The following is a 27800-nucleotide window of genomic DNA, read 5'->3' on the forward strand; positions in this document are numbered from 1 at the left end:
GGCGCAGCAAATGAGTGGTCAAATGCAAATCATTATCATTTCATAAAAACGAATGTCCAGCATTCCAGCATTTCCGTGACAAATATTCAGCCAGCTAAATCACCAGTGAGTTACATCTGTTTATTTGGTCTTCTTAATTTGTTTTATGAAATGTTCATTTGATTTGCACTTCTTGGCCACCTTAGTCAAGAAAGGTGCGAAAACATGATGGCGGGAATGTGAAACAGAGGCTAGCCACTGCCGATTACATCGCAAGCAAAGTCTGGGGCGTGGAAAAGTTTTGGCCACGTGCAAAATGGGAATAATGAGCCAGTGGGAAATGTGCAAGTTATTTTATTTGTTCCAACTTTCAAGTGGGTTATAGCATACAGTAGTCATGAATAACAAAAGGCAAAATAGCTGAGCGCATGCGCACATTTGAGTAGTGTGGCGAGCTTTGGCCAAACTGGGAAGAAGCTTGGCACTCATACTGGCTGAAATAGGAACTTTTTATTTGTAAAAGGCAGTAAGGCGGTGGCCTCTGCCACCAAAATAACGATGGTCTGTAAGCAGGCTTTTTAAAAATGTGGAATTGTTGAGCTCCGGCCGTGTCTGGCCTAAATTTTAAGGCCCAGTTACAGCTCTAATCTGATTTTCAACCCAAACTCTTACCTCCATCCATTCAGGCCTCTAATTTGACTGAAATGGGACTACTTGTATTTGCTCTTATTTTTAGGATTCTAATCAAATTCACTGCCACTTCACTGGGATGGTGTCCAGAGCTCATTTTTTTTGTCTGAAGGGGGGGGACGTTTGTTTGGAGATTTGTTTCATGGCACCATGTGTTCTTCGCTGCCATGTGCAAATTGATGGGATCTCACTTCAAGATGAGATTCCCTCAGGGTTTAGCCCAGTGGCTGCACAGAACTCTGGGAAGTCATGCCTCAGCATGCACATCTATGAGCAGTGTCACACTTCCAAAGCTTTGTAAAAATGACTTGTTAAAATAAATGATATATGTGGGTGGAGAAGTTGTCCCTGCAGTTTGATTCTGCATGTCATTTAATTAAAGCCTCCAATCATGTCTTGGACCACAATGTTTTACTCCAGAGGCATGAACACAAAGGTGTGTTACCAGCCATACTACACACTGTTGAATATAAGCAAAGTTTACCTCCCATGTCCAACACGAGAATATCTAGTGACTATTTTCAAACCTTGAACCATGTTAAAAAAAAAGCTGCTTTATGTAAATAATCAAAGATTCACTGAATCTTCAGGAGTTCTTTCTGGAAACGGAGTGGCTTTAAATAGAGAGCCAGCAGGCAAAAAACTAAAGAAAGAGGAAGACAAATGCATAGACATACTATGTCAATATATTTGTCAGCAGTTTCAGAACAAGCTTGGTTTGTTTAAATTTTTAAATTTGAATAAATCCCTAATCATAACTCTAGTCTGCAGGCTTAAATCCGGTGGTATAAAACAGCAGTGACACACCGTACAATGTTGCAATGCATGATATTGGCCTCTGGCAGCCTCTCGTCACAAGCACGTCTCACATGTCGGATTACCTCCCTCCTCCAAGCCTGAACTTCGACACTTTTTCCACAAGGGGAGGCTTTGGGGTGGTTCCTTTTCTTCAGTCATCATATATATACGGCTGACTGAAATGGTTACATCTGTGGTAAGACTGTCCTGCCCCCATGGTTAATTCATTCAGTGTGACAATATGTGAATTGGCACACAAAAGATTTGCAATACATAACAAAATAGATTTCTCCCCCGTAAAGTGTAGTATCAACTGCACTTGTTCATTAAACTATCCTAAAAATACAACTTACTTGTGCAAAAATGCTAATGCACATATGCACAACAAGATAGATAATGAGGTGAGGGCTGCACGATCAAGTGAATTATGTTCTTAATTCACACCTCACTTCAGTCAAGAACTGTGGCGATGCTGCAACGCATCACATTTAAAATTCAACATCCTCCTGCTGGTATGCACTGTGATTTTCAGCTTCATTTGTGGCCCAAGACTGAATTTAAATAAATTCACAACCCTGGTCTCGGTTTTGAAGCTATGGCCAACTTTCAGCCAAATAAATCAGTGTTTTATCAGTGTAACAGAATGGTCGTCCATTGGCGAAAAAACTGGTCACAGTAAATAATTGAGTTAGATTTATACAAAAGTAATCCATGATTAATGTACAATAACTTTGTACAGTAACTACATAATTTTTACGTGTTATTTGGTGATACTTTGGAAAATGAAATCAAAATGGCACCTTTACTTGTTCTAATATTTATGATGGGGACTCACACCATCTTGGTCATTTTAGTTGCATATATTGGTATATAACATTATTTTATTGAAATACAGAGTGTTGCACGCCCAATATACATTGGCTGTCTACAGGTTTTGTCTGAATGCTTGTGGAGTTCATAGATTTTTAATGTGGAAGTTTGTTTTAACAAAAGAGACTACTTTTCTGTGTCCCGTGCATCACATGGCAAGTTGTCAAACTGCTTGTATGGCTTTTGTCATAACTTTATATTGAACGACCCAGTGGAAAGGCACGACAAGTACTACACACATGCCACACTTCGTAGTTCTGACCAGTAGTTATAGGGATAAAGAAACTGTGCAACACACGAATCGTCCTATTGCTGGTGCTGTCTGTTCAGGTCCTTGTCAAGGAGTTTTCTTCCTACTTGAATAAACCCATCAAAATCGAATTAATGTCAGTTCTTGTCAGTGGGGGCATTAATTAAATGAATAAAAAAAAATGTCCCATGATATGAAAATTTCACTTTGTGAGATTACTTAACCAGTTCAAAACGAAGGCACCCACCCCCGGGGGCAGCACAGTATGCACAATATTAACACCCATAAACATTTACCAAATCAAAACTACCCAAAAAAACATAATTTCAAAGCCACACACAAATGAAGATCACCAAAAAACAGGACACTGTCTGACAGTAAATAATTGATACGCAGTGTAAAAACCGCACCCCTGCCGCACACAAAAAAGTGAATGTAATTATGTGTTCATGTACAGTGTTTTGCACATTGTGGTTGGTGAATGGTGTTGATGAAGTTATTTCCATGAACGCCCCCCTTGAAGATTATTGCTTCTACGGCCTCTCTCAGATGGCCAATACTCTGTAAAAGTGCACTTTTTTAAAACACTTTTTTTCATTTTCTTCCATCTTCATTTTCTCTGACCCAGTTGACATATATGCTGATTCCTACATTATTTAGAATAAAATTTATACTAATGAACCATGCAGTTTGGGAGATTCTGTTTAAATTTGGGTATGTCTATTAAAAAAAACATTAATAAGAGTTCCCCTAGCCTGTCTACGGTCCTGCAGTGGCTAGAAATGGCAATAGGTGTAAAGAGTGCTTTGGTCATTCTGTTTAGCTGTTCAGTCGGATCTGGAATTTAGTCCCTTATGTCATCATAAGGGGGAAGGTAACCTCCCATTAGTTTTTGTCTGCCCAGAGACTGGATTTAAAAATGTGCACAAATGTTTTTTTTTTCCCGTCACGCAAGCCTCTGTAGAACCTGTGTGTAATTTTATGTTTTCTGGAAAAATGCCGACACGACTTCGTGTCTGCACCAAACATTGTGGAACTTCCCCTCGAGGTCAGAACAGCTCAGTCACTGAGCACCTTCAAACGACAGCTCAAGACCTTCCTCTTTAGAGAATATTTAGATTAAATTGTAATTTTCTTGTTGTTGAACTTGGGTACAGAATCTACAACAGAGTGAATAAAATCGATGTATTCATAGTTGGGGTCCTAGTGAACCGGAATTGATCTCTTCATCGATGGTAACTTAAGCACGTTGTAAGTCGCTCTGGATAAGGGCGTCTGACAAATGCCGTAAATGTAAAATGTAAATGTGGTGTTGATGACATCATTTCCGTGAATGCCCACTCACTTCTCTCCTCCTCGTCCCGCCTCTCTGCTCCTCATTAGCATTTAAAGCTACACACACCGAAATGTCCTGGGGAAATCTCATTGTGGGACTGGTTAAAAGTGGCTGTAATTCCGCCTCACAGCTGAATTCCGGAAAGAGACTTCAGATACAGTATTAGGGGGCCGCTAAGACCTGTATAAAAGCCAAAAAAAAAAAAAAAGTAATTTCAGGGGACCTTTACACCACGGCCTCTGTTGTGGTCACCTCAGGATCCCTTAAATGCTGGACTTAGACCGATATATCAAAAGCCTGTCAGCTAGTGGAAGCTGGGGTCTGGGCCAATTTCATTCTCCACTGGACAGTAACCATCAAAAAGTTCTTTCCATTTCCATTTTTTTTAACTGTAGAGGTGCTAGCAGATTAGACAGGGAGACAGTGAACTACAGTATTGGACAGAGGAGTTACGGATTACTGTCTGTCAAGCAGAGGTGTAACGATGAAAGCAGATTATGGGGCGTCAGGCTGGCTCTGGCTCTGTGGATGTGATATCTGGCTTCATTCCCAGCTGATTCCCAGCCTTCTTCGGAAATTCTGCTTGTGGTTGTCATTTGGCAGAACAGTGCCAGCAACTTCCTTTAAATATCATATGGATTTAATTCAAGTTCATGAAAATTGCTTCTTTGCTCGTTGTTACAGTCACAATCACTGGAAAAATTCCCAATTTGTCTCAGCTTGTCCAAAATCATACATTCACTGCACAGGTCTCTTGACACTGACAGTAATGCGCAGTAAAAGTGAAACATTTCAACACCAGGCATATAAATATATAAACACTACTATCTTGGGGTAGTAAGGTTTTCAGTAATGAGTGCACAGTTTTGCTGACGCTCTTAGGAAGGCAGGAAGGGGAGCAGATGGTGGGTCAGGGTTCTCCTTTCCTCTAGAGATGCTGGGAGGTATCCAGTGTGTGTGTGTGTGTGAGATGGATCAGCAGTTTTTGTTTGGTTTCACACTGTGTGGTCTGATATGAAGGGCCGCCGCGTCGCTGTGTACTGCGTTACCGGATAAATGGTGTGTTTACAGCACGGCGTCTCCCGCTCCCAACCTCGCCGTTTCCCCCTTTATCATGTGACAGCTGCCTGTTTTTAAGAGGGGTGTGGAGTGACAGGGAGTCCGCAAGGCAGTTGACTCTGCAAACTTTTTTTTTCCCCTAATAAGTATTCATCCAGAATTGGGAAGCAGATAATTTATCATCATAACAGTTTATATCATTGTCCAATTCAATGTCATCATCATAATTTGGAACACATTTTTTGGTGTTCCAGAAAGTAGCTGCAGTGTTATTTATATATGTATATTTTCAGACTTATATTTAGTACACCAAATTATTACATAAAACACACACTCATGTATTTATGTATTAATATTTAAATACAATGTTATTTAAATATGAGTGAATAATGCAATGCTAGTTTTTGTTCAACTTAATGTTTCATTTAATTACATTTTTCGACAGTCATTTAAATCATAATTTAAAATTGGCTCTCATTATACAAAATAACAAATAAATATGCACATTTTTAACTTGTGAATAATGATGAGTTGTCAATGTTTTTCTGCAGTCATTGACCTTTCTAAGGTTCCACTACATTGACATTTTTGCAGAAGCAGTATTTGAAAATAATAAATAATGGATGTAAAACATTTAGAAGTTTGTTATGGAAATTGTGAACGTATGTCTTGTCATTGACTCATACATAAACTGATATTATTACCATTCGAATTGAAGGGATTGCCACATGTGATACACAGCAGCACAGCACAGTGAAATTTGTCCTCTGCATTTAACCATCACCCTTGGTGAGCAGTGGGCAGCCATGACAAGCGCCCGGGGAGCAGTGTGTGGGGACGGTGCTTTGCTCAGTGGCACCTGAGTGGCGGCTCGGGATTCAAACCGGCAACCTTCTGATTACGGGGCCGCTTCCTTAACCGCTAGTCCGCTTCATGAGCTGTCGTATTTGTATATTTTTGCACTTGTCTGGTTTGGGCCCATTTGCTCCATACTGCCAATTAATTTTCATGTTTAATTAAAGTTACATTTATATAAGTCAAATGAAGACTCTGTCCTCCATATGCGCACTGCTAAAAATATTGTTGACTCATCTGTGTAGAAAATTTTCAACCCTTAATGCAGACCCCAAACTACTCTATACAGCCCTCCACACACACACAAAAAGGCCGTCTGAACCGAAGCAGCAGTGAATGCGATTTCACACAGTGCTTAACTTCACATAAAGAGGCCATCGTCAGCGAGGCAACCGCTTCTCACTTTTGAATCAAAGTGGGCAGAAATGAGAAATTCTAATGCCCCATGTGTTTTGTTCCCTTTCTCTTCGCCACGTCCCACGTAAGAGCACCAAATGACAAATGTGACATTTTGCTGGAACCTCATTATCTCTACTTCTGCATGGTGAGGAGAGTGACGTGATGTGTGCAAACAAACTTTCCCTTATTTACTCTTAAGTCATGCAGGCGCTTGCCTCCCGTGGTGATGCAGCTTTAATACATGGCAGCAGAAGATATAACTCCATCACAAGTGTAGCATTACTTGTACATTTTAATTAAACATCAACTAAAGATGTATAGATCTTAGTAAGGGGCTAAACAGTGGCTTGGCAATGATGTTGTGGCCTCATATCTCAGAGGTCAGGATGGTCTCTGGCAGCCCAACCCTGATATGTCTGAAGCAGTTATGGATCAGGAGTAAGATCTTAGTAAGTGCAGTTGGGTTATATTTATGTGCAAGTAGATATTTGAGTCAAAAGTATGAAGTCATTTAATTAGTTAATTCAATTGTAATTTTAAATTCATGTTCAATTGTGGTTTTCAGTACATTGAAGAAAAACACAAGCTCCTCCCATATTTATCTGCAGCATTTTATTTATTTTTTTTCATTTTACATTATAGGTATTTAATAAATAACTTATGTTTATGTCTTAAATGTATTTGACACGTACCAGCCTATGTCACTATATATCATAAATGTTCAAATTGATCTGATTGCTTAGTGTATAGTGATCGCTCACATGAACTTTACCACCTGCTTGAATTTTGCCACACATCTGTACACTAAGCCAGATCGATTGTAAGGTAATGCGCTGCTTTGTATGGTTAACTTAAAAAAAAAAAAAAGAAACTCGTGATGTGTTGCTGTCACCAAGGAGGTAAAGGCGAACTGCAGCTGAAAGTCTCTAAACATGGAACCTTGCCTAGTATTCCAGTAATAATGGTCTTAGAAAGGTTGCAGATTTAGTCTCCACGGATCTGACTAGTCCGACGGCTGGAGGAAATGAGTGATTCCTGCCCTGTAGAGAGCGAGGTGTGACTGTGTTTGTTGGGATGACACACACACACACACACACACACACACACACACACACACACACACACACACACAGTTTATCATTCTATTGCTTTCTGGTTCCCAGTCCTGTGGCTGTTTGCTGGTGTCCTTTGGTTCCCATACTCATTTTAAGTCAATTACCCCTGTAGTCCAAGGTTTCAGAGGAGGGGATGGCGCCCTCTGGCCACTGTCTTCCACACGCCAGATCGATTTTATCCCAGCCTCATTGGGATGCAGAAGCAGGGTGTGGTGATTTAGCACCGGCCACTTCAGCAGCCCGCTCACGACCCATGACCCCATTCTCCACTCCTGTCCTCCTTCCTCACCAAAGGGGTCATGCTTCATCCTGCTATCTACTTACTGCTATGACGCCTCAGTGTATCGTCTGGAACAGAAAGCGGTAATGTAATGCAGATAAATGGCAAAGTGAGTCGGATCTGTCGCATCTGTAAAATGTCTTTCATTAAATATTTTCAAGGAGATCTGTTCTTGGGATCTGTTCATGACATACATTTTAGCTTCGGACCATGTTCTACCTGATATGTAGATGGACATTTCTAGTGAATCCAAGAATGTGCCTAATTGGCTGAATTGGTGACTTTTTAGGAGGACAATTGCACTGAAATGAGAGCAGTTTTGTGCAAATGACAAGATATGATTGTGTAATTATTATGCTGTGAAACTCGCTTTTCCTGTATTGTGGATGACTTATGGTCATGGTCGGGGACAAGTTGAACTTTTTTTTTTTTTGTCCAACTGCACATAAGATTGAATAAGAACTCACTGTTCCAATTGCTGCATAATTAACCTTAACATTATACATAATTACTTAGTCTGTGCTGAGATGAAATTAGAAAGTGGATAAGACTTTTTTTTTTTTTTGGTCTGCTCATCTCTCTTTCATGGAATTCTTGCTAATTCTGCTCCACTGTCTGACCATTTCCCTGCTCTAAAACATGTATTATTTATCGGTTCCTAATAATCTTGTCATTTGGATCACATCTTTTCAAATTACCTGAAGTTACATGGTTCCATGCCTGTCAGACTGCAAATTGAATGATGAAATTGAGGATAATCTATTGTCATCTGCAGATGTCCATAATTGTGCTTTTTTATTATTATTATTAATTTAGAAAACCCTTTTCAACATATGTACAACATTATAGGATGAGGTTTTCTTTAGTGACCTAATTACAGTGACACACTTTTGCCAGGTCATACGGGCATTTATGACTATATGTATAAAATATGCCTGCTAGCTTTATCTCCAGGTTCACCTCGATATTAAAAAGTAGAGTAAGAGTGTGATCAGTGTCAGCATACGTGACTTTTTCCATCCAATTTTAAAGAGAGACAAAGAGAAATGTTCCTATTACAGTAGAGCAAAACAAGCATAGCACCCTGCAGTCATTCTGTCGTCAGGGGGAGAATGAATTCCTCTCTCTCTCTCTCTCTCTGTTTATTCCCTTCCCTCCCTGACTCAGTTTTATCACAATACTTAGTCATAAGAGGGTTGATGATGTTTCAGAGACTAAAAAAATGGAGAGTCTAGGTTGTTTTTCGTTTATCGCGGTTGTACCAAGGGCAGGACTTTCCAGAGCTTCCTCAAAAAGTGGTGTTCTAATGAAGGATGGTACAAGGTAAAAACAGTATTGGTTTTCAGTATTTGAAAGCACATGTTATGGCCTGAGATTGCATGTTGTGTGTTGATATCATTCCCTTATAATAAATGACTGGAGCATGATGTCTGTCCTTTTTGGGCATATTTCTAACAGAGAGAGGAGGGGGGTCCAGAAATCCCACCTAGTGTCCTGAGGTGTGGATGTTACGGCATTTAAGGTAGATGAAATGTCCTACTCTGCATAGGAAAAACCACCATCTGTGACAAAACAGATGGTAGGTTAGGGTTCCCCTTTACCCAAAGGGCTGCCCCTCGTTGTGTGGGAGCACAAGCCTGAATACTTAAAAGTGTTTGTGTGAGACAGCCACATCAGCTTCTGTTCCGGTTACGCCCAGATCTCAGTTGGTGAGGGATGAGCAGCTCTGCTGTTTTTACTCTAGTCTTGGACGTCACAGATATGTTCTGATTGGTAATTGCCAAATATCTCTAATACACCACATAAACTCTATAATTACTCAACACACTGTTTTGTATTCAGCTAATTCTATCATCTGCCCAGGATTCAGAATTATTCACAGCACAGCCTGACTGAAAGAAGATTGCTGCTCATACGTCACAAGTTGTGTCACATATGCTACAATATGATAGTAATTAGTAATAAATTAGTCTGGCAATGTCACATGATTCCATCCAAATGAGGTAACGTGACTCCTATAAATTGGCAAGATGGCCACTGCCAGCCGCTCAGTCAGTGATTGGCATCCGTCAAGTCGACTCGGCTCCTTCCTCACCTCAAATCTGTAAGACTCATCCTGATCATCTCTTCTCCTATCTACTCTTCCCTCTCATCCTGCCCCGTCCCAAATTCAACCCAAAACGCGAACGACAACATCCGTGTGGTGTTGCGGCTCATTAAACCAGAGGAGACTTACCTGCCTCCTTGCGTCCCACTGCACCGGGGTTTCTCGTTTCTTCCCACACGGGTTCACGTTCTGGTCCCTCGCCGGGACCGTGACAGGCAATGGTGTATGTAAGCCCAGCTTGACTGATTCTTTCTTTGGACTTTTGTCAGGCGTGACTATGAAGCTGATGGATGAGGTTGCAGGAATTGTTGCTGCGCGCCACTGTAAGACCAACATTGTGACGGCTTCAGTCGACGCCATCAACTTTCACCGCAAGATTAAGAAGGGTAAGGTGCATTGTCTTTTTTTTTTTTTTTTTTTTTTTTTAATCAGCCCTATATGCTGATGTATGCTATATCAGCATATAGGGCGTGGCACAGTGTAAGAAGTCATTAATGAGCGTTTTTTTTTTTATGAGGAAAAATATGACTGGGTTTCACAATCGTCAAGCCTTCGCAGGGTAGGAGTGATTCAGTGCAATTCTGAAACGCAATTGAGAGCATCTGTAACTTTGGTGTCTCAGTCACAGCTTGTTCTGAGAGCTAAATGTCCAGTGTTGTATATATGTAAGAAACATGGGTTATTCATATAGACTTTATTCCTTTTTCTGACTTGGTCAGTCACAGAAGCTTGAAAGAACGAGTAACGTCAGGCTGAGATCAGTTGCAAGGAACTGCTAATGTAATGGAAATTGTCGAGGTTATTAACTGTCAGGGGTAGGAAGAGGGTGAGAAGAACTGAAAAGAAAGTGGAAGTTTCTGAGATGCAGTGAAAGCCATGAGGGACCCAGATTCAGAACAGTCTAGTTTATTTTTCCAACAGAAACCCTCAACCTTCTTCCTACAAGTTATCTGCAAACGTGGAAGAGTTTGGCAGAGTGTGTCTGTGTAATCGACACACTCAAAGTCTTCCTGGATCGGGGACCACGTGTGCAAATGTGACTACTGGACGAAGACTGACGGGAGTGCCTATTTATTCTAGTGTTTAACTTATTGGTGATCGGTTAGTGCACAGGTACTAGGTGTTAAATTGGTTTCTTCATTTCTAAGTCGGATGACCTTTGTCATGTGATTAAGGACCGAGTTTAGTTTCGGTATCACCTTGATTCTGCTTCACACCGCTAAATCGCAAAAAGACCCAATGAGCACAATAAACAATGCAAAGCACTTGTTTGTATTTTTGCATCATTAACACATTCAACTTATATTTGTTATGCTGCACAAAAAATTATCAGTCCTGTTTCATTTGAAAGAACTTAATTTATGGTACCAAACAGCGCCAAAATGCACCTTGTTTTCCTTGCAAAGGGTTTATGCACTGCGGCTGAAGTAGAGAGAGTGAATTAATAATTTAGTTTGTGAATTATTTAGCCCATTACATTTCCTAGGTCTTCTTTTTTTATATTATTATCATTATTTCTCAAGCCTTCCTGTCAGTGCATAGAATTCCTTGCTCAAAGGAACAAGTCGTTCTGAGGACAGCGGCAGAGTTAAACCTGGGTCAGTATCATTTAAGTGCTAACGGTTGCCTGTGTGAAAGTGTTCCCTACTTGTGCAGAATGTGTCAAAATCATTCAATCCAACATAGGTCACTTAACTCGACTTGACAATGACTGAGAAAGAAAAAAGCTTTTTACGTGGTAAAATATAATTCATGAAGGGGGGGGGGGGGGGGGGGGGGGATAGTTCTCAAAATAGCATTGGTTACTGGCCTCTCTTTTCCTCAACAGATATGCATAAATGATGACTGCTATTAACCATTTAAAATTATTATTATTTTTTTTTTTAAACGAGAATCCTCAGAAACACAGCGCTGCTCTAGACAGACTCGTCAACGTTTATGTCAGATCTGTGTGACTGGCCGGGGGGCGAAGGAGTCTCATTCAGCAGGTGGTCCAGCTCATCGTGGAGGGGCTGGTCTCAGATTGCTGTTTGGACAGCGCAGGCTCTGTTTAATTCTAGCGAGACCTCTGCTAGACGTCTAGGGACTGTCTGGGTGGGTGTTAAGGGCTTTGAAAATGAAGTGGAAAGCTCACTTTTGACAGCAGAGGACTACATAAGTGTGTCTTGCAGTGGATAAAAAGCAAAGCGATGAGCGTGGAAAGTGTGGTCTGCATTGTTGAGTATGGCTTGTTGACAGATGTCATTCGAGATCTAATTTTCTATCTAATTTCTTTTTATCCATGCCAAGTGCTTGTTTGCCCACATGGCTTAACCCCCTAACCCAGCAACAAAGATCAAACATCCTTATGGGTGATTCTCTGGAAAATTAAACCAAAATGCTAAAATAATTTCTGCAACATTTGCACTTTTACTGATCCTAATATTCAAGAAGGGTACTCAGATTTAATGTCAATTTTTGTAAAAAAAAAAAAAAAAAGAAAACCTTAATGTTTTGTAGACATTTGATACGCAGTTTCTTTTCAAGGTGTAATTTTTTTTACTAATTTCAATTAAATTCAAGGCAAATATTATGATAACCCAGACAAATGTAGTTTTTATATATTATATTGAATAGTGCATTAGGCTTAATTAAAATATTCATACAATGCACCACATTTTAACTGTTAGTACCATCTATCATAGATTATGATAGATGGTAGAGTGAGTGAAGCAAGTGAGCCACAAATATGAGTGGCATTAGTACATATTTAATCATTCCTTGTGCTTGTAAGTAATACACCATATATTCAATTGTATTTTTTCTGCCACATATTTATAATAGTGAATGTATAAGTAAAAAAAATATTCGAATTAAATCTTAACTAAATCTACACTTTTAATCTATGTGCCACAGCTGTTGAAATATAAACGGATTATTATTATTATTTTTTTTTTACGTAAAATGAGGGGAATTCTTTAAATGTTCAAGTTATAGAGCTGTAATCAAGCATTTTTCTTGGGTCGGCTTGGGTCGAGCTCATGCGGTAAATGATCGGTCAGCAAACACAAACTTATGGGTTATATTTATTTTGGTGATTGGTAAAAGTGTTTTACATGCATCAATTCCTCCTCCGCAGCTTGGTTGTGTGTCGAACATTGTACGTCCTTCAATGTACATGATGTACGATCAGCGATTCACCCCTGTGTGTGACTACTGTACGGTTCAAGTTCAAGTAGCAGAACATCAAGTAGCAGAATCTCTTTTTAACATGGTCCATGTGCGAACAATGCCCAGTAGAGCACGATTTATAAAGTGTATATTGTGCGCAATTATGCACGTTTTCATAAATCTGACAGTTTTTTTTTTGCGTAAATACATTTTAGGATGAGTTCTATGAGTTCTAGTTTTATTAATGAAACTCCTTGCCTTCCAACAAACACACATTTTTTTGCATAACCAAAGCTTAAATTAATCTTAAATTGTTACGTGAGCTCTGATTTTTTTGGTACTGTTTGTGATGTGGAATGTAGGACGTCTTTTTTACATCTTTATCTTTAGAGGGGACAATACCCACCCATCCTGTTTTGTTTTACTTATTTCATTCATTTAAAAAAAGCATTTTAAAATTGGTTGAGCCAATGGCGATGCTTGGCAGAGCTCACAATAATAATTTTATCATTTTATCAAAGCAGTTTTTTTCATTTCTATTAACACTTAAACTGTGGCAGCAACATACTTTTTACAACGTATTTAAACATTCCACTATGCGACATTGATGTTGGTTGCAGATCTGCCAGTATACAGTACAGTACAACTCCAAGAGCATTATGTAATTCAGTTTACCTAGTAAAAGAAAGCTTTCTAATGGCTGTTGCGACCATTTGAAAACATTTTAGGTTCCGCTGTTCCATCTGTGACCTGGCTGTTCCTAAGCAACGCTATTCAACGCTACTCAAATGAATAGGGCACGTATGGGCGGGAAAGGCCACCGGGGTTGTGTATAGACAAGGACCCGTATGCAGAACAGGGAAGCTGGTGTCAGGGACAGTGACCTGTGACCAGAAGCTCCATCTGTTGTCAGGCCCAGAGAGGCACGACACATTCAGAGGACTGCCGCATGTGGCCACACACACTTAACACACATGCAAACAAAACATACGTGGGGAGCCTGTGTGACCACATGTCCTACATAAAACCACATTAGGGTCAGACTGCCCAGCGCTCATTCCGTACACACCGTGCACACAAATGCACATGCTTCATAAAATAGATATTTAGGCCGTGGTCTGTGTGGCGGTTCTTCGCCCCGGGATATTACGTGCTTCGTCTATCGCAGGTTTTTTGGATGGTGTTTGGCACTGTACATTAATTAGGCATAAGACAGAACTATTTCCAACCACAAAAGCCTGCACGGAGCCCCGCGTTCATCTGTCTGGAGACCACGGCTCCTATCGATATCTTCCAACTTTCCTTTTTTGGATGGTGTGAATAATTTAGCAAGGAAAGCTTTTCCACCAGCAGACAGTGACAGTTCCCACGCCGGCGCCCTGCACACCGTTCACGCGGCACATTACATTGTGTTACTCTGCAGATCTCGAGGCCAAACACACAACATGTTCCGGCCAACTATCGGTAGTATTTAGATTTTTATTTTTTTTCCTTCTAATATTGTTATTACATCTAAAGAACGTTGCGCCTCTGTTGCCATGGTAATAAGACAAGACTTTCGAAGCGCTGTACTTCAAAGGAGGCCCAAAATAGAGCCACCTTCTCAGATAAGGCTGGGTCCTCTGTGGCAGAACTTGCTTCTCACACAGTAACTGTTGGCCACCGGTTGAGCGCATGTCTCTGGCGAGCGGGAAACCATGTCAAGTTGTTCCCTCTGTTTCCTTAGAGGGAGGCCAGTTACAGTCATCCTATTAACAGATGGGTTTATTCCATTACGGCACAAACTCCATTTATAGGTGGTAATGACGAGTGTGTGTGTGTGTGTGTGTGTGTGTGTGTGTGTGTGTGTGTGTGTGTGTGTGTGTGTGTGTGTGTGTGTGTGTGTGTGTGTGTGTGTGTGTGTGTGTGTGTGTGTGTGTGTGTGTGTGTAGGATGTGAGGCTGCTCTATTACCGAGTCCTTGTCGCCTGGTACGGCGTAATGGAAAAGTAAAAGAGTAGGAATTGCTGTTAAAGACGCAGAAGGATAAGATCAAAGCCTGCTGTGGGGAGAGTGGGAGGGGTAATTGCATGTTGCTGGGTTCTTTTTTTTTTTTTTTCCCTGGAAGTACTTTCTTCAGTGCACAGCAAAAAAGGGGAAAAAATCGAATAAAAAAGAAAAAAAAAATCTCCCTGTGATCCAAATTTACGTTGTTGATCCAAATGAATGGATTGTGAGAATTCAACAAGCAAGTGGGCTACAGCCGACCCAAAAATCCTGCGCTGTGTGTGCCCCGATCAGACTGTTTATGCCTGATTTCCTCAATGTTAAACTGATCAGGAACGGCAGCGGAAAGAGAGAGAGAGAGAGAGAGAGAGACAGAACAAAATGCAAAGGACCTGACTTTGGACAAAGGAAGTGAACCAGAGGTGAAACAAAGCGAGAGAGAAGAAACAAAGCCAGAGGGAGGAGAAAAGAAATCAAACCAGCGAGATAGAAAATTGGTATCGGCTCTGTTTTCTTTTCCCTAGAGCCAGATGTGCAGTGCATGGTGCGCAGCATCAGAAATGCTTCTTTCATACAGTTTTTTTTTGTCTCCTCTTCATTAAAATTTGATTTAATGTCTGGCAGTGTGGTTGAAACAATTACAATTAAATAATTAATTTAACAATAATGAAATACTTCTCCATCTACTAACGCACTGACTATCTATGGCCTAGTTGTCGGTGTATGCAGCACGTACTCTGGTCTAAGAAATCCGGCCATTGTGGCACTTGGCATTTTCACCCTTTATTAGTCTTGGCACATTATTAGTCATGGGTGAGAAGAAGGCACAGTTTCTCAATTTTGTAATGGTGGCCAATCAACACTTAAAAGACAAGGGACAATACTAGATCTCGAGAATTCAATTCAAAGAACTTTATTTGTCCCCGAGGGGCAATTCAGAGGAAGGTCAGTTCCTGTATAGAAAAGTAAATGCAGTAAGCACACATGCTCTTTTACTTAAAAAGTCTTTTTACAAACTATAATCTTTTGCCCTTTGCCCCCTTTGCAGGCTGCGTGATTACTGTGTCTGGCAGGATGACCTTCACCAGTAACAAGTCCATGGAGATCGAGGTGTTTGTAGATTCAGACCCTCTGGTGGAGGCCGAGAAGGGGAAGTACCGAGCGGTCACCGCCTTTTTCACCTTCATCTCCCTGGACAAGGACAATAGACCCCTGGCCATTCCTCCTCTCAAGGTAAGGCCTGCCCCTGTGGCAACGTCGCACCCAGCAGACATTTACATTTACAGAATTTATCAGACGCCCTTATCCAGAGCGTCCCAGTAGTTACAGGGACAGCCCCCCCCCCTGGAGACACTCAGGGTTAAGTGTCTTGCTCAGGGAGTGTCTTGCTAAACTCCTGGTTTGCATGGAGCAAGGAAATCAGATTCCGATACCATGTACAGTGTTAACCGGTGTGATGATCATAATTCCTTCTTGTGGTTTATTTTCTGAAGAAACTCAATATGCTCACATACAGTGTCAGCATGTTGTGCGACCACAGCCATGCGCTTCTGCGGTACATCCGGTTATATTACAGCATAGTGAAACTTGTACATAATATGTACATTAGCCATATTATTAGAGGGCTGTAGGATTCATATAGCGTGTCTTGGGAGAGCTGCAGTCTGTCTCATTAATATTGCAAAGCAGACGTATAAGCTTTCCCTTCGCGGTGACCTAACTTAATTAAGGCCTACACACTTTCCTTCTCTCTCCTGCCGCGTTTCCTCCTCTCTGCTGCACCTCTAACCACTAATCATCCTTTCCTCGTCTTCACGGAACATATAACTGTTGTCACGCTGTATGAAGCAAATGTTCACTTGTGAATTACGAGGTAGGGCCTCTGCGGCAAATCATGCGCGCGGTGCTCAGCGTGGCTGTCAATGGAACGTTACATTTTTAATATTCATCAGCAGCATGAAAGTATTGTCTTCTTTTTAAACAACAACAACAAAAAAAAAAAAACGATAAATGACAGAATTAATAATTCTGATTATTCATTTATTCTTTTTGGCAGCATCAGCTTTAGGCAGATTTCTGAATAAAAACGACCCATTTATAATGTCAGAGGCATACAAAGATCTCGTATCGCCATTGTGGTTCATTTTGTGCATATTTGACACATTTCAATTTTATCTCCTGGGTGCATGAAGTGGTCCAAGAAGCCAAAAGACATAGCTGACAGAAAACATTAGGCTGGGGTTCATGAAATGACAGTGTAGCTGATTGTCTCAGACGAACAGTTCATCCAATCCAGTCTCTACAGCAGCTTGATACGGCCGGGTTGTATCTCGCTCAAAAGGAGTACAATACAACTCACAAGAAGCATATCTTGCTTCTTTGGTCGTGTTAATGCAATCACACATTCCACAAATATAATGTCATGTAATGTGTTATGTAAAAGTGCATTAGCACACTCAACCCTTTTCTTTTATGTTCTATGAATTGACAAATTCAGAATTATTTAAGGTGGTATTTCAAATTTAGATTTCTTAATGAGGTACTCAAAGCTGTCAAATGATTTAGCACAGAGCATGAATTGCTCACTTATCCTCAGTAGCTTCAGCTTTTTAAAATGTTTTTGCCATAATTCCTCCCTAATGTGGACACGCTTGATGTATAAGTCCAAAAAAAGACATTAAACTACCTTCTTTCAAAAGTAATTCTTCCCTTCTGAAAAGCGCAGGTGTAGCTTTTTAAAAAATTATTTTTATTGTGTTTCACATCCGTCTTGAACCAGCTGAGGCATTATGGACAATGCTCATAACATTTCAAGGAGATTTCATAAATTGCGTTAGTTCATCAGGACATATTATTCCTGTTGTATCCAAATCTAAATTTTGAATGTTTTACCCTCTATAAGTGTACAATACACTTATTACACTTTCTTCTTCTTTTTTTTTTTTTTTTTTCAAATGTCAAACAACATATTTTTTTCCCGAATTACAGTATTCATAATAACTTGAACTAAAACTCATCATTATCACAATAGCGCCTAATCCGCACAAAAGCTCCCTGAAGCTTAGATCTGCACAGGTCTGTGTAAAGATGTGTGAGACAGGTTGTAAAGTGTTTTTTATAAGGTTCACCACTCTTCGCTGATGGGAGGTTTGGCTGGGGCCGTGCACCAAGGCCAAGCGCTTCACTAGAAACCCAGAAAGGGAGCTTATTTTTCCAAGTCACACGCTGGCAGAATGCAAAGGGTTGGTGTTTTGTACGTATTTGTGCTAACCTTTAGGCCACCAGCAAATTAAAGGTCACCTATCATGAACATTTGTGAGATTGTTTAACATTAATACAAGTTCCCCAAGCCTGTCTATGGTCCTGCAGTGGCTAGTTTCACCTTTCAGAGTGCGGTGGCTCACATGGTCGGATCTGGAGTGTGTCCCCTTATGTCATCATAAGGGGAAAGGTAACCTCGCAGTAAATTCCCCACCCTTCCCCTAAAACATTATCTACGCCGACTGTCATGACTTCTAAACGTGTGAAGCATTGCAGTTGCAGAGAAGAGAGAGAAGTGGGTTAGTTTTTTTTTTTTTTTTTGTCTGGACACAACTTCCTGACTGCACTAAACATTTTGGTTTGTGAATGGTGTTGATGACGACATTTCCTCAATGTCTATAGGCCACTCTCTCCTCCTCATTATCATTTAAATCTACAAACACCGGAACGGCGCGTTCTGGGGAAATCTCGTTGTGGGACTGGCTGAAAGTGGCTGTAATTCTGCCCCACGGCTGAATTTGGGAAAGAGACATCATATACAGTAGTAGTGGACCGAAGACCTATATAAAAGCAAAAAAGATTTTAATATCAGGGACTTTAAGGCTTCAGAGCCCAGCACCCTTGATTTAGAATTGAATATAATTGCTTAATAGCAATAAAGTGCAGCATCAAAACACCCATGTAAAGCAGTAACATAAAAATGGGAAAACACCTTAATGTTTCCCAGTTGCTGAGGAAAAAAACGAAGATGCATTTTGGCATAAAAATAGCCTCGTTGCAATGTGGCTGGTTACGTTAATATTGGATTTTGTTTAATTTCACTTGACAGACCGCAGCCAATAATAACGCATTCTGGTCTATAAATAACGAACGGCAGGAACAGCGGCTTCTATTTTCTGACTCCAGGTGGTTTTCTCTCAAGTGTAAAAATCTGTAAAGTCTATTTATAGGATTCCTGTTTTAGCTCTGTGTGCGGTGGCTGAAGGAGGGCTCTGGATGTGGTTGACAGGGATCACGATAACTGTACAGTGCTGCTGGGCATCGCCATCATCTACTGTAATCCCTCAAATACACCTTATTCCTTTAAAATGAATTATTTGAGTTGTTTTTCTATTGTGTTGTTAAGCACCTTGTATTCTTTATTTCTTTTTTGTCCTTGTGATGCACAGCACAGCACACGGTGACACAACTAAATGTGTCCTCTGCTTTTAACCATCACCCTTGGTGAGCAGTGGGCAGCCATGACAGGCGCCCGGGGAGCAGTGTGTGGGGACGGTGCTTTGCTCAGTGGCACCTTGGTGGCACCTTGGTGGCACCTTGGTGGCTTGGGATTCGAACCTGCAACCTTCTGATTATGGGGCTGCTTCCTTAACCACTGGCCCTATTGTTTATTTGAAAGGCAGCATATATATTCTCATTGAGTTATTGAGACAAATAGAGCTGCTCATGTCATGAGTGTGCATTTTTGCAACATAAAAGCAGTCACTTAAAAGGCAAAAGGGGATAATAAAGATAGCAGAAACCTGACATGAGAGCACATGAGGAAAAGATAGAAGTGAAGTGTTGGTCTGGGGGCGCACTATTTGGCAGCAGCAACAACAACAAAAAAAAGAAGAGTTGGCACCAGAGGAGATGTTCGGGCCTCCAACAGGATTCCGACGAAGACTCAGCTGGTCTCATCTTTACAAAACAAGAGCCGTTGCTATGACAACAGCTGTTAGGCAACACGAAGCGCGCTCGTGTATATTTTTAGCCGCGGCTCGCGGAGGCCACTCACTAAGGGGTTAACGATCTCGACGAAGCCGCACTCCACGCGCCGTGTGGCGCCTCGTCCAAGATTCCCGAGGCCGGGGTGCAAGTTAACGAGCGGCAAACGTTCACGCGAGAGTCCGGGATCAAACGGCAAAAAACAGCGCTTGAGTGTGTTGTCCCTGACACATTTAATTTCAGTCACACAGTATCTGCATTTTCTTTTCTTTTTATTGGACCAACACGTTGACCTCTAATTGATATTGATCATTTCATTGATGTTGCTCACACCACGCGGGGATCTCATGCACAGTGTCCTGCACACTCGGGATGTAAGGGCTGGCTCCGGGACTGTTCCAGGTGGCAGTTTTATTTACCGCTCGGCCCCGCTGTGCGGAGATGGCCATTTGGCACGCTGCGAAGGGTGGCTGTGCCCAGGCCAACAGAGGGCAATGCCAATCCTGCCCAGTGGCCCTCTCAATAGTGAAGCCTCATATCATTATTTATTCATTACGCTGAAACAACAGAGGCTTCCGACACATATGGTGAGCTCTGAGGAATCTGCTGAACTGAAAACACCAGGTCCAAATGCACTGTTCTTCAGTTCTGGCCGTATTGTGCTGTAATCATAACTAGAGCTGCAACAACTAATCGATAAAATCGATCATTAAGAAGGTTTCCGACTAATTTACCTATCGATTAGTTGTTTGTGTCATAGCGCCTTTGAGTAAACAAATTATGCTGGTGTTTCAACGAGAAAGGTGGTAAGTAGCCTAGTGTGTAACACACTCGCCTGTGAACCAGAAGTCCCAGGTTCAAATCCCACTCACTACCATTGTGTCCCTGAGCAAGACACTTAACCCTGAGTTTGTTCAGTGGGGGGACTGTCCCTGTAACTACTGATTGTAAGTAGCTCTGGACAAGGGTGTCTGTTAAATGTAAATGAACTGAACTGAACTGAGACTCCAATAAATGTTGCTGTCATGACCAAGTCAAATCGTTAACATTTTGGCTTTTGGCCCAGCTGCACAACAACGTTGCACATTACTTAATAAATGGAAACTTGCTGGTTTGACGAGATGAGGATCAAGAATTTCAAAATAAAAACCTTATGTGATATTGACAATGACACTCATTTTGACTCCTTTTATTTATATCAGTGTAATAATCATATTGTCTTTAAGGTAAATATTTCAGTTAAAAAATGCATACATGTAATTTATGTATAAAGTTCTGCTATTATGCTGAGTACATTAGTGGCTAATGTACAAAAATTACAATTTCAACACTACGTTTGTTATTTTATCCAAAAGCCTTGGATCCGTTATCCAGCCCGCCGGTGTTCTTTCCAGGTTCTGATCTCTGTTTGATCCTGTATTCTGTCCCTCACCTCTCTGTTGCACACAGACGCAGAATTGGACTCCCTTTCCCGGTATAATTTCTCCCACCCCTCTGTGGCACGATAGTATTTCCAGCTCTTTAGTCAAGCTGAAACTGAGCACGGATGACCTTCAGACGCCGAGTAGATGCTGGGCAGCTACAGATGTGGCGGTGCTGCCGGTTAATTGAGATATTATGTGCCAGGGCGGGTCTATTTGGGCCATTCGCACTAAGCCTGAGTTTTTGGAATTCGTTCTAAATTGGAGAATAACACGCAGCAAAACACCCACACACACACACACACACACACTCCTCTGTAATTTGATCGAGATTTTCATAACCGTTGTCATTATCCAGATAATCAGCCCCACCTTATTAATATTCCTTTTAGGAAAGAGGTGGTAAATGAATTCCCATGGTTAATTTTTTTTTATTGATGTGGAAATTTACAGATAAATGTCTGCAGAGGTCTTGTTTCAGCGCAGGATTGTAAAGCCTGTAGGGTTTTTTCCCTTCCCACCGCATGCAGAGCTGTCACTTTGACTGAATCCTGTTGTTTTCCACACAGGAAAAAAAAAAAAGAGAGAGAGCGGCTGAAGGAAAATGTATTTGTTTTACCTTCATCGCTGCACTTAGGGCTTCGGTAAATCACAACAGCAGCCGCAATCCCCCGTCCCGCAACAGCTGCAAGCTTTATTTCACTTCACCCCGAAGCCGTCCTCGCCACTGCCTTCAGACAGACTTCCGAGCCAGAGAGTCTGTTAGATATGAAATCAATATTTCAGCCATCTGGAAAGCAAGGAGTGCCAACACTTTGTCAAGGTCCAAGTCTTACTGCTGTGCATCTGTGCACTTTTCTAACAGGTGTGTGTCACAGAGGAAGGGAGTACACTACAATTCCCAAGAAATGTAGACGCTTGGTCTCCATACAGCATGTGATTGTTATAAATAAAGAGGGCTGTCAAAATTAATTTCTAAATATTTAACACGTTCAAATAAGGCAGTTAATGCAGCTGTGTTGTTACCTATGACATGGGTGCGAATTTCATCCTAGCCAGAGACAAGCCCCACTTAAAACCGGGTCAATTCGGATAACATGCGCCTTTATTATTTAGTATTTTCCAGTGGCGCAACAGCTCAACTCCGTGTGTCTGCAATTTGCCTGCATCTGGAAAGTACACACAAGAGCGGAGGTTCATGGCATTTCGGGATGCACCGTCTGAATCCTTAAAAAGAAACAGTTGCCCAACCAAAGTATTCTGCACTTATTTTAATTAAGATCAGATTAATACCAGATCATCTCCTCCTGACTACCTGTTATAAGCCTCTTTCTCACAATGCATTTGCATTATAACAAGCCTTCGTCATGAATTTTATAAATCATGATGAATTCATTGCAAAATGTAAGTTTTTTCATCAATTGACATCTCTAAAATCTCTTATGCCATGAGCTGTGATGAATTAATAATCTCATTTTCTGCACAAATTTATTATTTTTTATTCGTTTTTTTTTATTATTATTTATTTATTCATTGAATAGCTGTGCACCAGCAACACGTGTTTTATTTCCACCTGAACGGTTACACATTAGTAACAGTCCCGCTGGTCTCAACTGCCTCCTTCATTACGTACAGACGACACTTATGTGCAGAAGAGGCTTAAATTAGTAGCGTAATCGGGTGGTGTAATTTTTCTGATGGAAGAACCAGTGGGCCCTGAGGGCCGAGGAGAGAGATGAGAGCGCGTGCCACAGGACAATGTCTAAGACTTCATAAATTTTCAAAGTAATAGTCAGAACACTGAGAGGATCATTTATTTGTTGTGGAGCGATTGAGCGAGAGAACGGCTTGGAGACGGACCTCACGAATGCGAGTTTGAGTTTGACCATCACCAAGGTGTCAGACAAGACAAGATCAGTCAAATTTAGCATATATGTCAGTGTTGAACCCCACTGCGTCATTCATTTTTAGTGTGACCCTCAGTGCATGTAGTATGAACCCTTGCAAACCGCAAGTTTGAAAACTGTGTAGTCTGAACATTATTACATTGTGCTGTTTTATAATATATGTATTTGTATGTATAACATATATTATCATGTGTTTGAGATATATCAATGGCTGGAACCTAATTTTTTGTGTGTGTTAGCATACTAATCAAGAATCTGATTTTGATTCTTAGGGAAATAAAAAAAAATTAGTGTGTCTCTACAATGGTCATGATCACTATGAAGCTAGGTGATGAAACGTTATACCAGGATGAACACGATGGCACCATCCTGAAAAGTCATACTCATACTAAACCAACAGAATGCAGTAAGAATTGTGGTACTGTACCACTTACTGATATTCATTCTTCCTGTATGTTAACATATACATATACTCTGTTACATGATGGGATTTTAATAATGTGTGCGTGCGCGTGCAATTCAATGAGAAACAGCCTTTATGCGAGCTTGTGTGCATGGCTGCAATATGTTCTGCGTCCGTGCATCAGGGGAGAATTACTTAAAGGTGTGTGAGAGACATGGAATGGAGAACTGTGTGTGTGTGCTCAGGTCGGTGGTACGGTCAGGATGGTTACTTGGAGGATGATTGGTTGTGCCGTGAGAGAAGTCTGTGTATGGCACTGTCAGGTGGTTAATATGCATGATCTCATTACTCTTCATATTCAGCCCAGCCGGGGTGGTGTGTGCAGGGTGAGGAACGACGCCGTGTCACCTTCAGCCCGACAGATGTTTCTCTCACCTCATTTTGGATCGGATGTGTTTAAAGCGCTGGGAATGGAAGTAATAATAATGCACTCCTCTGCTAAGCCAACGACAAGAGGATGTTTATTTCAACCAGATGCCGGGCAGATAATCCTGCCAGCTTGTCCGCACCGCAAGTTTAGATGAATCATGGACTAATGGTGCAAGCGGCTGCTTCTAATAGCTCTTTAATCAAATTCATTAGTAGAGTTGGTTAATGCATGAAGGCACTAGACTCAGTCTAAATTAGGGTTAGGAATCAATTCTTTAACAGTGATGAAACGTTGGTCCATACAAGACTTGTGGTGTTTTGTCTGGAGAAATGTGTCTCCATTATCATGAAATGGACCGTGTGAACTCCGGCTAAGATGAAAATAACCTTTCAGAGACCAAGAACGATGAAAAAGTCATTTCTCCACCCCTGTGACTGTAGATGGAAAAAAAACATTGGAATGAATTAAATTGTTTAATTTGAACTTTGAACTCTGAAATTTGTACTTGAATGAGCATGAGTGTGAAATGTGACTTTTCTCATTTAAATGACATAAATGGGAAGTTCTCTTGAAGCCTATAGGTTTTATAGAAATGACCATAAATAAAGATATGTCAATGGAAGGAGAATAGGGGTGCATGTCTGTGCACGAATTGTTACTGCAAAATTTAATGGTTGCAAATGGAGTGAAAAGAATGGTAGAGTAATATGATGGTGGTGGCCTAGCGGTTAATGAAGCGGCCCCGTAATCAGAAGGTTGCCGGTTCAAATCCTGATCCGCCAAGGTGCCACTAAGGTGCCACGGAGCAAAGCACACACTGCTCCCCGGCGCCTGTCATGGCTGCCCACTGCTCACTCAGGGTGATGGGATAAATGCAGAGGACAAATTTCACTGTGTGTGCTGTGCTGCTGTGTATCACATGGTGAGCACGGTAAAAATATTACTCAATATTATGTAGGTCTTACCAGGAACTGGTATATGGAAAATACTTTGTGGTTTACTGATCCCACATTGCTGTGAATTGAAGTTAGATGACAGAACCCCTCTGTGAGATGCTAGTATTCACTTTAAATTACGAGCATGATTGAAACATTAAACTCCAGCACGTCCTATGTCAGAGTGTGTGTAGAAAAGTGCTCACCTGTTTGTTTTTTTTGGGTCCCTTTCCCTCAGCCTCCCTGTCACCAGCGCCCGGGCATCGGCCCAGACCCTCTCTCTGAGTAAAGCGTCCTGCTCCTTTCATTCTAGTTCAATTTGTGTGATATGAGGGCTGCACAGCACCCACACACAGACAAAAATGCTCACAGCACCATGCACACAAACACACACACATTTATAACATCCCTTGGGAAATGGGGACATCGCTCTACTAAGGAAGGAGTTCCTTCAAGGTCGTATGACATCAGCCAAAGAAAGACTGAGCTGAGGCCACAGCCGCCACTATAAACACTGTTCGACACCCCATGGAGACAGTCGGCAATAAATCAATAAAGGCAGCTAGTGTAGAGCATCTCAGTAGGTAGGTGGGGTGGGTCACATTCAAAGAGCATTTCACTGCTAATTACAACTGTAATTAGTCATCTTATCTAAACGACCGAAGGGATGATGCTGGAGAGAGAGGTGCTGTTACCTGGCTGCGTACGAAATGTTTGCACGATGAATGAATGAATATTCCAGTGCAGCCTAGGAAATGAAATTGAGGTACCAAAATCACTTGGTTTGTTTGCATTGTATTATTAATGTTTGGTTTGGTAGGCATGAGCTCAAACGAAACACAGTTTCACATTACTGCATCATAGTCAATTCACAGCATTGAAAATAATATGCAATAGAACTGTTCTCTTCTTACATGGAGTTATGAATAGATAATGAAAAATAGCATGATTACTTTCTATTGTCAAATGATTTGTTGTTTTATCGAATAATTAAATTACATAAAATAGATTATATAATATACTGAACTGAACTGTGTTATATGGCATGCTTATAGTTTTTGTAGCTGCAATATTGTGTTGAGTGTGTGGGAGTCTCACAAATTACAGGCTATTTATTTCAGTCCGTGCAAGACATTTTTGCACCAGTGAGCCTTTGTGAAACAACCAATGAACTTTTTACCGTTGCACAGTGGCTATAATAAAATTTTTGGGCAAAGCCAATGAAATTTTCATATGCATTCAGAGGCATTGATCTGGATAATCAATGCAGAAACATATTATTCCCAAATGGGTTGTACGCAAGTGCATTGTACACAAGAGCTGTGCATATTTAGTCACTGCACACACATCTTGGCTTCGGGTCCTTTTTCTGTCCTTGGTGAACGGGACTGGCATGATGACCACAAACCTTTAGGATGCTCTGACTATAGTTCTACAGCAAGAGAATCGGACAAAATGTCAAGGGGCGTGGCGTCAACAGCTCCATTCAGGAAGGATGGGACAGGATGAGGAGAAGATGGAAAGAACGTTTGTCACCTGTCAGTTTCACTGATGTTTTTCACTCTAATGTATAGCGTGCTGTTGTGGCAGAATAGCTTTGGGCTTAAATCATTAACTCCGGCTCTGAGAAGAGCAGAACAAGCACGTTCTGAGATGATGGTGGCCTGTGGCCTATAGAGGGTGAAGATTTGAGGAAAAAATCTGACTAAAGGATGGCACTGAGGAGGAGTGTCACAGTGTGCCTGAAAAGCGTTGATGTGTTTTTAAATCCATGCAACGCTGTGTGGTTTAATTAACACTGGACAACCAACAGCAGCTCAGTGACTACACCCCACCGAGAGGCATTTATGAAGTCGGTAGTCAAGCACAAGTGCACACACTGTAAGAGGCATTCATCACAGTCCACTCTGGTCTATCAACAAAAAAAAAACGGTAGTTTCTCTACTTCAAGATGCAGAATTTGTGCACCTTACCTTACTCTAGCGAACAAGCCACATGTTTAGTGCATAGCGCCGCATCTAGCACCAGTTCAGCGTTTGTGTGTATATATGTGTGTGTGTATATGTATGTATTTATGTATTTTTCTGTTTTTGTCTGTTACAGTTGGAAGGTGAGGAGGAGCAAAAGCGTTTTGAGGAGGGAAAAACGAGGTACCTGCAGAACAAGGCAAAAAGGCTTGCGGATAAGGAACGTCACCAATGATGTCACAGATGACCGTCCTCCTAGCATATTAAAAGGATTTATTACATTGTCTCCTGGTGACTTTACTGTAGGAACCTTCAACATTATACAATCTTGATTAATATATAGGGTATATATTTAATGAAATATTTATCTAAAATTTTACTTGATCTTTTGTGCTCCGTAAATTGTTTCAGTGATGCACAACAAGGCCATCTGCTTGTGTGTGTAAATTAAACCGTTTCCTTTTTGTTTCTGTTTGGATCTTTTATTTATTGTGGTAAATTCGTGCACCAGTAAAGGGCATGTTACAAGTTACACGAATATTGTCTTTTGTTCTGTGCAAACCATCTGGACTGGATGTCACACCCCCAGATCCAGCCTCTGCTTGATTTTTCTGTAAAGATTAACAATACACATGGAGAAAAAAAATTGACCAAAATTGATTTAAAGCCACTATAAAGTCAGAGAAAAAGAGAGAGTGAAATACGGTTCGTTCAGGAAGCATCGCTGAATTGCTGCTGTCTGCTGGGCGGTGAAGGAGCTTCGGCAGGGAGAAGGCTGGGGCAGGCTGAGGAGACAGATATCTGACAGTTTTATTAGGCGAGTGCATCCCAACAGACAAGCCATCCATCAGCAGCAATTCACAAATCACGACTAAATGGAGTAATTTTCCAGTGAT

The 27800-nt window shown here is 41.1% G+C and overlaps 1 protein-coding gene across 5 annotated transcripts in view; it reads left to right on the plus strand.

Annotated features, from left to right (window-relative positions):
• acot7 (acyl-CoA thioesterase 7) overlaps positions 1-27436 on the plus strand; it is a 54526-nt gene extending 27090 nt beyond the window's left edge. For all 5 annotated transcript variants that reach the window (XM_028994817.1, XM_028994818.1, XM_028994815.1 and 2 more), the window contains 3 exons: positions 10008-10124; positions 15922-16106; positions 27041-27436. In XM_028994817.1, coding sequence (XP_028850650.1) covers positions 10008-10124; positions 15922-16106; positions 27041-27139 — 401 coding nt within the window. In that variant the 3' untranslated portion in view covers positions 27140-27436. The remainder of the gene's footprint in view (positions 1-10007; positions 10125-15921; positions 16107-27040) is intronic.
• The last annotated feature ends 364 nt before the right edge of the window (positions 27437-27800 follow it).

Source organism: Denticeps clupeoides, chromosome 10 (assembly GCF_900700375.1).
Source record: "Denticeps clupeoides chromosome 10, fDenClu1.1, whole genome shotgun sequence".
NCBI classification, from domain to species: Eukaryota; Metazoa; Chordata; class Actinopteri; order Clupeiformes; family Denticipitidae; genus Denticeps; species Denticeps clupeoides.